Source organism: Rhagoletis zephyria, unplaced genomic scaffold (genome assembly GCF_001687245.7).
Source record: "Rhagoletis zephyria isolate East Lansing unplaced genomic scaffold, Rhagoletis_zephyria_1.1 Rzeph_scaffold_00677, whole genome shotgun sequence".
NCBI lineage: Eukaryota > Metazoa > Arthropoda > Insecta > Diptera > Tephritidae > Rhagoletis > Rhagoletis zephyria.
The window spans coordinates 18,524-33,494 of NW_016157761.1; the positions used below are offsets into that span (position 1 = coordinate 18,524).

At 35.0% G+C, this 14,971-nt stretch overlaps 1 protein-coding gene across 10 annotated transcripts in view; it reads right to left on the bottom strand.

Moving 5' to 3' along the window:
• Positions 1 to 523: 523 nt before the first annotated feature.
• The window catches only part of LOC108361003 (uncharacterized protein CG43867), a 174,599-nt gene continuing 160,151 nt past the window's right edge, over positions 524 to 14,971 (bottom strand). For 5 of the 10 annotated variants that reach the window (XM_017613527.1, XM_017613533.1, XM_017613526.1 and 2 more), the window contains 6 exons: positions 14,644 to 14,853; positions 4,388 to 4,483; positions 4,083 to 4,146; positions 3,559 to 3,836; positions 1,709 to 2,756; positions 524 to 1,585 (listed from right to left, as the gene is read on the bottom strand). In XM_017613527.1, coding sequence (XP_017469016.1) covers positions 1,329 to 1,585; positions 1,709 to 2,756; positions 3,559 to 3,836; positions 4,083 to 4,146; positions 4,388 to 4,483; positions 14,644 to 14,853 — 1,953 coding nt within the window. In that variant the 3' untranslated portion in view covers positions 524 to 1,328. Of the gene's footprint in view, positions 1,664 to 1,708; positions 2,757 to 3,558; positions 3,837 to 4,082; positions 4,147 to 4,387; positions 4,484 to 14,643; positions 14,854 to 14,971 lie in introns of all 10 variants that reach the window. The other 5 variants (XM_017613534.1, XM_017613530.1, XM_017613528.1 and 2 more) reach the window with 4 other exon arrangements.

Below are 14,971 nucleotides of genomic sequence, written 5' to 3' on the forward strand. Positions count from 1 at the left end.
CTTGTGGTCAGCTGATTGAGCCAAGTGACATTTTGACCAGTTTTGGCTATTTTAATTTTTGTTTATTTAATGTTTAAATTTTTCCTATAAAAGTCTAGCACTTTACCTAGCCAGCGCCACATAAATCCACATTTCAAACTTCGTACAAAAATTATGAAAATTCAACAAACTTTAACATTTGCACCCAAAAACTTTAAACTTTTTATTTCGGATTTTTAGAAAAATTTTGGGTATGCAGTTTTGTAGCTCATTAAATTTTAGTAGGTTAAGTGCAAATTTCAAGATGCCAGAAAATCGAGTAGATTTTTAATACATATTTTTTTTTGCTGATGGTGCTAGGCATTTTTTCCCATAAAAACGAAATTGTCGAGCATAATTTATTTTCTAGCGTCTTGAAATTTACACTTTAACCGACTAGAATTTAGTGGGCGAGACTTAANTGTCGAGCATAATTTATTTTCTAGCGTCTTGAAATTTACACTTTAACCGATTAGAATTTAGTGGGCGAGACTTAAAAAAAAATATAAACATTAAATAAACAAAAAACAAACAAGAAATATAGCCAAAACTAGTCAAAATGTCACTTGCCTTAATCAGCTGACCACAATGGTATTTTTGAGGAGAAACATATCTAAGTATGCAATCTACACCTCGTGGAGTTCAATCCATGAAAAATAAGTTTTCCTTTTACATAGAAAAATAAGTTCTTGTTTGCGTAAAAGCGGAGACTTTGCGGCATGTAGAACCGACTGTTATCTACGTATCTTTTTCTAAGGAACCTTCCCTTAGTAAAGTCTTGTTTCCTCGATTACGATCTGATGACTCCTAAAACAAGTTCCTGATTTAAGAAGACTTACGTTCATTGATCAGGGATCTGGAAGAAATTTCCAATTAACAAAATGTCTCCCATATTTTAACTGACTTTTCGCAAGGGTCAGGAAACGCGGCTTTTTAAGAGTTTAGAGAATTGTACATACATTTGTATGCACACTACAGTAAGAGCTTAGCCTAAAGCTAACGGGGATGTATCTTTTAGGAAATAAAAATGGTATTATGGAAATCTACTTGAAATGGATGGATTGGTCTGGAGTGTTTAGGTGGAATATATTGTTCGCTATCGAAACCTGGTTCAAGCTGGGTATTAATTACCTAATCGCTAAAAAGAGATAGTAAGAGGCTAAGCAGCAAACCAGCTCTTTGTTTTGTCTGCAACTTGCTAAAAATGTAGACGTCTCGCAAGCTTAACATAGCTTATGTCGTTGATAAATCGCTTACTTTCTACACATAGCATTTCTTTTTATGTACATACACCCACTCTCTCAACCTCTCTACTTTATGCGCTGATGATCTGGCGTACTCTTCAATATGTCCGGCTGATGATGGTGCCCGTGTCCGTGTGAGGAGCTCATGGTGCCCTGATGACTGCCGCCGCCTAATGTATGCGTGGCGCCACCACTGTAATGCGACGAGCTGAGCGTATGTGAGTGTGTTGAATTAAGCGTGTGCGTGGCATGCGAATTGAGTGTATTGTGCGCCGTTGTGGTGGCATTGGTCGACATGCCGGCGGTGGTAGTGCCACAACCACCTAGCCCAGTGACGGTACCGGTGCCCGTTCCAGTGCCTGTACCTGTGCCGCCAGCTGGTCGCGTGCGCAACGAACGATGTGATNCATTGGTCGACATGCCGGCGGTGGTAGTGCCACAACCACCTAGCCCAGTGCCGGTACCGGTGCCCGTTCCAGTGCCTGTACCTGTGCCGCCAGCTGGTCGCGTGCGCAACGAACGATGTGACCCATTACGGGTAAGTGTATTCATTTGTGGCGTGCCGGGCACTGTGTGTCCGAGTGCATTCATGTAGTCCGCGATCAGCAGCGTAATTTCAAGTATCTTTGGCTTGCTCATGGCGAAGAGTAATTTCTGCTCCTGTTGGCCGCATGCCGCCAGCGTATCCTCGCTCGAGACGACCAGCATGAAGTCATCTTGACAGCCACCAAAAGTCATAACCGACGTGTAAGGGTAACGCGCTATCGGTATCATCGAGCTGAGTTCGAGCACGTTGAGCGCATCCTCGGAGATTGCTAGCCATGCCATGGCCTGATCGGAGTGACGCGGCTTGGCTTGGAAGAGACTGGCGCCAAAGTAGGGCCATTTGCGACAGCAAGTCAGATAGATGCGCACACAGTCGAGTGTCGAACGTCCCTTCAGCAGCATCCATTTCGAAATGAGCAGCTCTTGCACCTCCTTCAGCTGCTCGGCACTGAGTGCATCACGATAGCGATAAGGATAGAATTTATCGAGCGCTTTCAGCCCCACATTGCTACCCGTGCCGCGCGATTTTTCGTGCGAGTAGTCGCCCATGTCGATTTGTGACATCAGCGAAGCCAACTCGAGCGCAAGATCACGCGACAACGGAAAACGTCCTTGCACTATTTGTGAGTTCGTTTGGTAGCAAAATAGCAGACGTTCCTTGTCTGTTTCGAATTTGACGGTGTGTCGCCAGTAGAGGCGATTCTTGTAGGTCAATTGGATGACGCGTGTGTTTTCAAATTTGCCAGAACCTTTTTCGCGCAAGGCAGTCTCCCACTTGGAGATGACGTCGCAGAGTTTGGCAAGCGGATCGAGATAGTGTTCGAGATCTTTTTCAATTGGATCGTCGCTGAAGAGGCAGAAACCATTTGTAGCGTCGCGTGTGCCAATCTCCTGCGCGAGTGTGGTCTGGAACTCCTCGATCGTCGTCGAGCCGTCGAAGGAGACGACCTGTAAGAAAGATAGTAAGTATTTTGAAGTTAGTGTGACGGCGTAGATTTAAGGCTATGTGGGAATGAATATTTTAGTTGCTAACTCCAGTGTTATGTAAGTATTGCCCCAATATTAGCCTTATGATACCTTGGAACTCTGAAGCTCCTTGGGCACTAAGAGTCCGAACAGACAGATCATATAGAGCTCGCTGAGCCCTGCCTTAATTTGTAAATTTATTCCCGAAAACTCGTAGTTTCGACAGGATTGATTGGACAATAGTGAGAGGGGTGTTAGATGAGTTGGTTTGAATTGGGAGTCTGAAGGAGGAATATGGAAGAGAATTTTCGGTTTGGAAAAAATTGAGGCTTTCCTCCACATTGTCAACTGATTTCAATAGCATTATTTAATAGAAAATTCTTGGGTAACTTGACTGAGACGGATTTTTCGAAGAAGATAAAAACCGTGGCTGGTTTTCGGTTCTACAAAATAAATCTCGAGATCAAGGCAGGACGTAGTCATCTGTGAACTGCGATATTTGCGCGCTCTGAACGAATATTGTCCGGCCATGATGTCTAACCACAGCTATGTATACCAGACAAGCGCAATTTTTGAAGAGCTATAGCAGGACTTTTTTCTAGACCTCTCTTATATTCACTACATATTTTGGAAACAACTTTCTTGATGTGGTAAACTCAACATTTTCTGATCACAATTCATGACATCAGGGGCCATAAATCTAAATCTAAAATCAAAAAATTTTGGGCCATCCGAATGAACACTTCATCATTAAATAGAATGCCTAAATTAGCCGTTTTCTTACCTGATAAGTGGTGTTCATCATATGCACCGGTATGGCGTGTGGCAGTGAGTGATGATATGGATTCTTCAGCAATATGGACAGCACTTCCATGCGTGAGGGTTTTGTCTCGCGACCGCCATTTTTCAACGTCCGCTCCAAAGCGCGTTCACAATAAGCAGCATACTTGCCAGTCTCGGTCTTCGTGTCCGCATTACGTGACAGATGTAACTTCAAATACCACAAAAGACGACTTGATTTGGGTACAAAAAGCGATACGGCCAGCGAGAGTAGTTGCCAGCCTTGGACGAACGAATAGGCAGGTGGATTTGATTTGCAATCTATGATGGGTGGTGGTGCAGGTGCCTGTGAAAGCGAGAGAGAAATAGGTAGAGAGAGATAGAGAAAAAAGAGAGCGAAAAAAGGGGAAAACAAAAAAAGAAAACGAGATAAAGTTGGTTAATTCAGCATTTGATCACAAAATTTGTAAAATAGTGAACGCTCAAAAAGTATTAGTGGAAAGACATGCGTTTTAATNAGTTGCCAGCCTTGGACGAACGAATAGGCAGGTGGATTTGATTTGCAATCGATGATGGGTGGTGGTGCAGGTGCCTGTGAAAGTGAGAGAGAGATAGGCAGAGAGAGATAGAGAAAAAAGAGAGCGACAAAAAGGGGGAAACAAAAAAAAGAAAACGAGATAAAGTTGTTTAATTCAGCATTTGATCACAAAATTTGTAAAATAGTGAATGCTCAAAAAGTATTAGTGGAAAGACATGCGTTTTAATTTCTTCTAAATTAAAATAAATACTTAGCTATTTTCTTAGTATGTAAATTATGCAATTTCCCCCCATACCTGTATGGATGTTGGTGAACTGCCATTGGCCTGCGCGGCGCCACCTTGTTGTGTATCACAAGTGAATAGACTCTGCGTGGCGCACAATAGTAGTTGCTGTAAATTTCGATTTACATGTTCGAATACCATTTCGTTTTTGTTTGTTAATTTTTTTTTTTCGAATTTCAATAGTTTCGCACATTTGTTATGGGTACATTTACGAGCGAGTAGCGAGTGCAGGTTATTTATGTAGTTGGTTAGTAGCCATTTTTTTGGTTGGGGCGCGTCACAATTTTTTGATGTTTTTTTTTTTTGGTTTTGAAGGATTGGATAAGGCATGTTAGCACATATACATACATATATTTTTCACGGAGCGTAAAATAAAAAAATGAAAACAAAGAGAGCGGAAAGAGCGAGAGAAAAAAGGTATTGAGTTTGGTTGGTGTTTTAGAAATTTTGAATATATTTTTTAGGTATGTACATACATATGTATATGACTTTTAAAAACATTAGGAATATTTTCTTGCAGTGTAATGGAGACTTGCTAATGTTCGGATGTGTATATTCGTATGTGTGTTATACTTTTTCTGAGTCATAATTTTTGAAGAAAAAAATACGTTCCTTTCTAGACTAAATATGCTATGCATGATTTTTTTTCAAAATTCCTAATAAAAAATTTTCTAGTAAACATCCTTAAATAAAAATATTAATTCCCAACACAAAAGGAGTAACTTTTCTAAGTTTTTTTCTAAAATTTCAACAAAAATTTTCATATGCAACTAAAATCTTTATTGAGAAATGTATAGAGTGCATATATTTTGAAATTAATTAATTTTCTTGGTTTGCGCATTTGTTCGACTTTTTGTGAAAAACTGATCTACATACTAAATTTTATTTTCCTAGCTAAATCAGTTTGTACTAAAATTTGTAACCAAAAATGTATAGCAAACGTTTTAAAGTTAAAAAAAATAACCAGAATATACATATGTAGGTATGTATATGTACATATGTATATATCTTAAAAAAAACAAAAGTAAAAACTATTTAAAATTTTTAATTTTTTCATATAAGTTAGTTAACATTAACAACATTATAAAATGTTAAATGTTTATTTAATTTTTTTTTTTACTTTTATATTTGGTGCAAAAAATATAAAAAATAAAAACAAGTCAAAAATATTTGAATTCTTTTCGAAAAAAAAATTCAAAATATTTAATTATTTATTTTTTAATATATTTACAAATATTTTGATTTGTTTTTACAAAAAATAATTGAAAAAGTTCTACCTAAACATCTAATATTTTTGGCACTAAAATAATAAAAACAATTCAAATATCTAGAAACTTTTTAAGTATGTATTAAGATTTTGTGTTTAAAATTTTTTGGAAATTTTCATATTTTTGAAGACTTTTTAAATATTAGGTCTAAAATGTATAGATATTTGAAAAAATATAAAATTTATTTAAGATATTAAAATTTCTTTTACAAAATAATGTTAAAAAATCGTTTAAAAATAATTGTTAAAAAATTTCTTAATTTTATTTTGTTTACTCCAAACTATTTCCCTTCAAATTAAGTTTTTTGTTTCGAAAAATTATTTGACCAATTCTTCTAATATTAAATATTTTTAGTAAAAATTACTTTAAAAAAGTCATTACATAATTTTAGACCTTTTCCTAGATGTTATTAGACAATTTTTTAAGGTAAATATTTCAATTTTGATGCGGTTCGTTTCATTTACAGGAGCTCTGTTGAAAAAAATTATTTCTCGTAGTGACAATAAGTATATGTAAGTCGCATTCAATTAAATTTTCTACTATGTATAATATTCCTCTAACATTGCAGCTAAGAAAACTTCGTCTAAACTGCTGTTTAGTAGTAAATTTATATGTATTTGACTATTTTCTCACTGCTCTCGTCAATTACCCAAAATAAAGCAGAAAAGCATCATAAACACATTTAAATTAAACATTTTTGATACAAAATAAAAATTTTAATATTATTGAAATGATATAAGAGCGTTGCTAAAAGAGGTACATTGAGAAAAAACTTGGTGTAGTTTGATATTCAAATTATTTGTGTCAGGTTAACAACGAGAAAGAAAATTTCTGCTGAAAAATGTGCGGCGAAGAGTTTGAAAGAACGTCGCAGCACTGAGTAAAAAAAGAAGAGAAATTGAGTGGCATTGAGTGAGTAAGAGATACCAATATGAGTGACTTAATTTTTTTTTTATGTCTATTAACTTTAGCATTCTAATGGTTCACCACAGTTGAAAAGCCTTAGCTAGAACCAATAAGTGGACTGCTCTTTCTTGAATGAAAATATGCCTACATTGAGTTTAAGCCCTTGTTTGAAAGCTGTACAAAATGGCTTGTTTTAAAATAACGCTGATTTTCTTATTTGTTTGATAAGATTTTCATGTAGTGAAGATTTCTTAAAAACTATTTATTTGTTCGGTTTGAGTAAAAATTGAGCAATACATATTTCGAGCAGAGCAGGAAGTAGAATACTTCTACGATCCAAAGTAGTCGAATTCACCAATGACTAACAAAAATTGCATCTAAGTCCGTGCTCAGATGTGACAGAGAGCTTTTACACGGCGCTTATCAATATAAAATAGTATTAGTATTCGCAGGCACGTGTGCTCAGCTGTTTCTAGCCTTTTACTCTTACTCTTACTCTTAGATCGTGACCATGAAATCTGTAGAAAGATCTAAAAGAGCTTCTCTCGTGGTACCTGTTTCAATAGTGACTGCTGTAAGGTGTCCAACTATGATTGAATTATATGCCTGAGTGAGTTGCTTGTGCTCGACTACAATTTCCTTTGGGTTGAGTAAAACGTTTATGTGAGTGAGTAGTGTGATTAAGTGTTTGAGTGAAATATTATGTTTGAGTGTCATTTGTGAGTGAGGACGAATCAAAGGAGGAATTGTGATTGTAAAATCTGAGGAAAATTGAGATAATAGTAGGATTTACACATAAAAAAAGAGCTTCAGCTCATTCAGTTGAGCTTTTTCTATCAATAAAAAGCTTAAAATTCAACCAAAGCTCACTCTTTATGCATAAGACCCAGTGTAATTGAGAAGTGTCTAATCAAAAGATGATCTTTCCACTATACATTATTTTATAGCAGGAGCGAAAAACGAAAATAGAAAACCCCAAAATCTACTGGAAATGTCGCGAATGTCAAGGTTTGACTAGTTTTAAAAAATATATTAAACATGTATTGGAATTGGAAATATCATCTTTCGATTTGAAAGAGCGAGAAGTGTGCGAATTTTCGAATTGAGTTAAATCAGTGAGTATATCGTCGCTAGATACCATGTCAAACTATCGAATGTGAAAATTAAACTGTTGTAAAAAATGTTGTTGTCATTAGCAAAAAGTGTGGGATTCCACGCTTTGTTAAAACCAGTATCGGAAATTCGACGATTTTCCAACTTACGTACCATTCTAAACGCATGCGCAAGGTATCGAAAAGGNTTTTAAAAAATATATTAAACATGTATTGGAATTGGAAATATCATCTTTCGATTTGAAAGAGCGAGAAGTGTGCGAATATTCGAATTGAGTTAAATCAGTGAGTATATCGTCGCTAGATACCATGTCAAACTATCGAATGTGAAAATTAAACTGTTGTAAAAAATGTTGTCATTAGCAAAAAGTGTGGGATTCCACGCTTTGTTAAAACCAGCATCTCTGCTTTTAAAAAGATCGGAAATTCGACGATTTTCCAACTGACGTACCATTCTAAACGCATGCGCAAGGTATCGAAAAGGAAAAAAAAATGTGAAAAAATTTCACATTCGATAGTTTGACATAGTAGATACGATATGTATTTTCTATGTACTTATACGAATATGTAGTAGACGAAAATGTAATAAAAATTTACAGCAAGTACTTTATACACGATTATTTATGCATGGGCATGTTTACAGACATTCACGAAAGTAGTTATGTGAAAATATCTTCATTATTAAAAAAAAAAAACAAAAAACTACAATAATTCATCGAAAAAATGTGGTATAAAATTTTATATAGGGCAATCTAAGTACAAGCTTTTATTTTTTACATTTCCCATCCAGTAAACTTTGAAAGAGTAGGAGCATAACTTCTCCAATGAAAAATATATTATCTCATTAAGAACACTGAGCATTTAAAAGATTTTAATATGTGACTAAATATATTTATTCATTTATCTGAAATTCAGACAGTGCCTCTGACTTTTGGAGATCTCTCAGAAAAGAGTACTTTATCGGTTTCTCAGAGTGGCAAATATGTTAAAGACGAAAATTGTGTGACCATTTTTGGTGATTTTTAAACGAACAGAAGGCACTTGAATTGCTCGCATTATATACATATATATATATTTTTAATGTAATAGAATAGGCTTTGAAAAATGAGTGGCTATTACAAGCTTTTAAGACAGCTATGAGGGAAAATTTTTATCTCACCCAAAGCTTATTAATTTTATGACTTTTTAATAGTTTTCTTTTTTTAATCGATAAGTGCTGCTCCACACGCTCAGGTTTTCGTTTACCCGGCAGCCGGTTTGTCGGCTCAAAATGTATGTACAGCCATTCGAGATTTCATACAAGCCAGTGCCCGGCGAAAAACACATATTTTGTACTGGCAAACCTGTTGCCGGTTAACCAGCTACTGGTACGTGTGAAACGACTCTAAAGCTAGGATCACACGATTTGTACATTTGGCTAAAAATTTGTCAAATTCATAGACAAATCATGTGAACGCTAAATTACATTTGTCATTTATCAGAAAAGCCAAATATTTGCCTTCTTGTGGCAAATGAAAAACAACCCTGGTGGCCAAATCGTGTGAACGCAATGCTGCTACATAAGCCAAATAAAAATTACGCAAATGACCAAATATCTGATTTGCCACTTGATGACAAATGCCAGTGACAAATATACAAATATTGTTGAGCGGTGTTGCCATTTCGTGCTTGTCAACATTTGTTTTTTCCAATTTTGGTAAAATTTTAATATTTAATATAATATTCGTATCCGAAAACTACCGAAAAATATCACGTTATTTGAAAACAATAATTTTAAAATATTTGCTCAAACTGAACATTTGAAAACATGTACATATACGTATTCGACAGTAGCTGAGTGTGCAGAGAAGCGTGCGACTATTTGTAACCTTCATGAGGTCCCAGGTTCTTATGGCGACAGACGAACATATTAAAAGTATAATTAATTTCTGAGTATAATTAACTATGAAAAAGCATATTTGAAGTTCAGAATGAAAAATTTCAGAAAACCAACCCGAAAAGTATTCGTTTCACAACCCTTCGTGGCACTTTACTATTCACCTTTCTTTCAGTTTTCGGATCTCTTTCCGCAGTTTTTGCTGGCTATACACATATACATACATACATGCATATCGTCGTATAAAGTACAAAACCGCGTATCGTCATTCTGCAAAATCCCGTAACTGACATTTGCTGCCAAAAATTGAATTTGCTTACAGAAGCTGTTGGCTCAATCCTTATCCATTCGTCCTGAAATATACTATCCTGAAATGTGATTGCTTTATAAAAAAGAGAACCATTTTGAAATATGAGTGTTTTTACTATCTAGATAATAATTTATGCAACCTCACATAGGCGGCTTTGCATTTTGTTGATACGCGGTTTTGTACTTTAAACGACGATATACAGATTATTAAAGACGATCTAAATTACACTGTATGACAAAAAAAAATTTATATAGTTTTTTCGAGGTTCACACTTGTAGGTCTATTCAAGCAGTAAAATCTGCATACTCAGAATTTTAAATACACCCTCAAAATCTGAGCTTAAGGTCAAAAACCGCGTTTTTCAAGGGGTGACGCACAGGTATACTTGCTCGAAACTTTATTTCTGTTTACCCGGTGAAAAATACGTATTTATGTATGTGATTCAAGATAAGACATTTCGCTGCTTACAACAATGTTAAAATTGATACTTTATCCTAAGAAATAGCAAAGGAATCAGTGATCAGACTTAAAAAAAATTTGTGCGGTAGAATCTAAAAAAAAATGTGGTAGATTTCAAAAAAATGTGGTAGATCTCAGGTTTTGAATCAAACTTTGTGCAAAAAATAAAAAAAATCTGCAAGGTTTCTCCTAAATTGCAAACATTTTAATTAGAATCTAAAACAAAATTAATTTTAGTATAATAAATTGCAAGATTGAAGTTGATAAAAATTGCGTTGGTTTTGGCAATTTTTTTCTTTGACAGTTTCGAACATATTTTGAAATATTTCTGCAACCTTGCAGAGTGCTGCCAGCTTTTCTTTTTATCACATCACGATGTAGCGAACAAATGTGGCTCGTTCCAGAAATGCTACTTGGGATTTGCCGATTTTGACAATTCTCAAGTAAAAGTAAACAACGCTTTAGAAATGTGAGATGCACTGAAATTTGCTAATGCTTTCACAAAAATCGCCGGTTTTTATCATTTTCACTATTAATTCTTTTTATAAATCATATATTTTGCAATTTAACACAATAAAACCATGTTTGATGTCGAAAAATTGAATATTGAGAAAGTTTGCTATTTTACAGTTTATTTTATCCTCCCATTCTGCCTGTTGTAAGTGTTTAGTGTTGGACAATTTTTGCTCTTAAAATTAAGAAAATTATGTTGAGCAAAAATAAAACTACTCAAAAACGCGAATATGTGGTAGATTTCAGACCTTGTGTGGTAGGTGTGCTCAAAAAAGTGGCAGATCTACAACAATGTGGTAGAAGTCCGATCACTGAAAGGAATCTTACAGAGTATATCGATGGCTGAGTGGAAGATCGACCTATCTCGGCAACCAGTTCGAAAACGCCCTATCTCAGAAAATTTTTTAACAACGCGCTATCTCAGAAAACTTTTCAAGAACGCCCTACTTCAGAATTTCATTGAAAAACGCCCTATCTTAGCTGCCGATTCAAAAACGCCCTAAATCAGCTTATTTTCAATGTTTTTTCGTTTGAGATAGGGCGTTTTTGAAATGAATTCTGAGATAGGGCGTTATTCAACCAAATTCTGAAATAGGGCGTTTTTCAATCAAACTTTGAAGTAGGGCGTTCTTGAAAAATTTTCAGAGACAGGGCGTTTTTGAACTGGCTTCCGAGATAGGTCGATCTTCCACTCAGCCATCGATATGCAAAATTTAAATTTTTAAAATTTTTTCATTTTAAATTACGACTTGTCCGACTATTTTGTTAACTAGTATACATACATAGGGTGCCCATTCTCAAGACAAATTAACCATTTATAAATGTTTGTAAACAACGAAATGTTTTCTCTTAAATGGCATATGTAAGTATTTTTCATCGGGCAAACAGAAGTAAAGTTACGAGCAAGTATATGCTTCAACCTATGAAAAACACGTTTTTTACCTTCAGCCCAGATCTTTGAGGGTGTATTCAAAATTCTGAGTACCTGTGCGTATATATTATTTTTGTTTATTCACTTCAAATCTCACGAAATCCTAAATGCAAAAGTATGGTTGACACCGGATCAGCTGTTTAAGTATTTATGACCAAATGGTTAAATCGTGTGAATGAATGTGGACAATATTTGTCACTTTACTGCTGTGCGCAAATGTGTGCCAAATCATTTGGATCTTTGGCAGCCAAATCGTCTGATCGCAAAACAAATCATTTGTACATCGCTATCCAAATGCGCAAATGTGGACAAATCTAAATTTGGCATTTTGTGTACAAATGTACAAATCGTGTGATCCCTGCTTAAGGCTGCGTAGGATAAGTAGGAATATGTCTGTACACTACGAATACTAATGTTATGTGCTAAATTACAAATAAATGGTTTAGTAGACTACTGGGCATGCAATACTACAACGAAAGCTATTTTCTATACTTTTTTATAAAAAGAGAATTGCAAAATAAGAAATAGCTTAACATAAAAGTACATTTTATTTATATATTTTTTTTTATCTACCTTATGGTTTACATAATTAATTTCTCCTCAGACTAATTTCCAAAAGTAAATCAGTTTTTTTATTCCTATTTAGTAGCTATTTTTTCTTTGCAAAAAATTTGCCTATACAATTTTGTGCTTTTGTATATTACGCCTCACTTGCTCAGGTACTTGCCCTTTCTTTTGTGTTATATTTGCAATTTATGAGTAAATTATGTGACCATTTTGTATGTATATTTTTGTATATATATGCATATGTGTCTCAAATATATGGTTGTAGTTATAAATTTTTTTGTTTTGTGTTTTTATTCAGGCAATTGCAAGCTTTTCAAAAAGCGCATTGAAAATTAAAAGCGAAGCCGATTGATTTTTTAACGTGTAACATAAAATTCTAAAATAGCAAAATGCAAATAAAAACACAAAAAACTTGGAAATAATAAAGTAGTAAAGAAAATTAATCGAAGATTAAAGAAAGTAATTAAAAAGAAAAAAGTCAATAAAACAAAATTTTTAAATAATTTGATAATTTTGCAATCTTATTTTTAAATATTTTTTGAAAACTGTTATTAAATGTTAGCTGCTTGTATTAATTTTATTTATTTGTTTTAAATTAGTCTCTGTAAAATGTAAAGCTTTTTTTGAAAGTTCTTTCTTGAAAGCTATGCCTTAGGTGAACACCGCTCAACGTGAACACTGATTTTTAACTATTTACACCAGTGATGCTCAGAGAGAGAGAGAGCTTTTACTTTGTGCGCGTCCATATAAAATCTACAGGGAGCTTTGAAGCGTTGCGTCCGCGAGCGCTGTTTTGACCCTCACTGATCTACACATATCGCGCTATGACAATCGCAGAAGAAAGAGACAATATGCATTAACCAATTTCAAAGAACTAAATTTTAACGAGTTCTTTGATGCTATAGATTATTTGGCGATATTTATGTATGTATGTAGCTTTACGCTTCAGGGTGGAGTTAAGAAGCTGCGATTAGCATATCAACAAATTGACTTCGTCCGAAACTTCGAAATCCATTTTCCCGACAGAAGTGACTGGGAGATTAATATTGACCTAGCTCCATCTAAACATGCCTTCGTTATGTATAGTCAAGCTGCTAACAAGGCCCTGGTGTCGTAGCGAATAACTCGATATAAGTTCAGGAATGTCAAAGATCAATACGATCTATTCGAAAGCGTATAGTAAATCTCTATTGACACAGTGATTTTCTGGGAAGCGAGGAAGCAGACGAGTGAGCGAGAAAGAGGCCTAAGATGGGATTAAGAAAAGTTGTTGAAAGCATACAACCTCCATTCTTTTCCAGTTGAGGAGATGCGCTCACTATGGTGACTGCTCGATGAACGGTATTGCAGAAGCTTTATGCCAACTTCATATAAGAGTGGTTGAATACTCCTTTTTGAGAGTGAAACTGAAGCATATTTGAAGCCCAAAAGCATAAAAGATGATGCCAACGGGGTACTTGGATGTTAGCATTATTCGAAATTCGTAGATGGAGAATATATACATATAAGCATATCTTATTTTTGACTTTGTGAATCATTGATTTGGCTAGTTGCACTTACGAGGAAAATGGAAAGGTTTACTTCTTTGTTCTTATAGACATCCGCCTTGAAAAAATACTTTTAATATAAAAGTATTTCTATAGTAACCATATTAGCAAATCATATTTCATAACTTAGTTGAGAACTACAGACTTTGTAACTTGCTACGAAAATAGATATGTCTGGGAGTTTAACTAGTGCCGATAAGGCTCAAGTAAATATAGCATCTATAAAAGCCGTCGGATCAGCCATTCGATGAGAGTATACATAAGTTGTAACCAGTTATATAATATATGAGGACCTTCTTTAGGTTCTTAGTTAGTAGTGAAGTCAATAATTGGTTAGAAATGTCGGGCATAGTCAGCATCACTGAACACTGATCACAATAGGCAATAACTCATTCACGGCTTCTTAACATCAGCTAAGTATCCCATTCTAAGGCGAGGAATCTGAAGTTTTTTGTAGAGGCCAAGGACTCAAGGCCATTATAATACATAGTTCTAAATAAAATCTATAAACAAAATCAAATAAATAAACAAGAACAACTGAAAGGATATCAATCTAGTTGACTACCGTTGTGCTTTAGGTTAGTCAAAATTGGGTTAGTAACGAATCTACAAATTAATGTAAAATCACAATTACCCACTAATGCACTAATATTGAGCCACTACATATGGACTAATCAGAAACCAAATAACTCAGGATAAACAAACTAAGATCTAAACTAATACAAACAAAACTAGGGGAACTAAAATATGAAAAAGCTTTTGCAACTTAAAAAACTTACGCGCGTTTGCTTGCCCAGTTTCTTGTTTACCTGGACGCCGACACTCAGTTTTTGGCCCGTGTGCCGTGATGTTTGCTTTACAAGAATGCCAATCATTTCCGTTTGCAATTCGGGCATGTCCAGGCAGTGTTGTAGGGCATTTTGTGCCAAAACGACATGATAATCGATGCCAGGTTGATTGACGGCAACTGACATGAATAGTTGAATACTCTGTGTATAAGAGAGAATGAGTAGAAAGAAAACGCGAATTTAGGAGAGGGAGTTTACATGAGTAGAGAGATAGTTATAAATCAACAACGATCAGAGAGAGTGGTATAGAAGGTTCCAA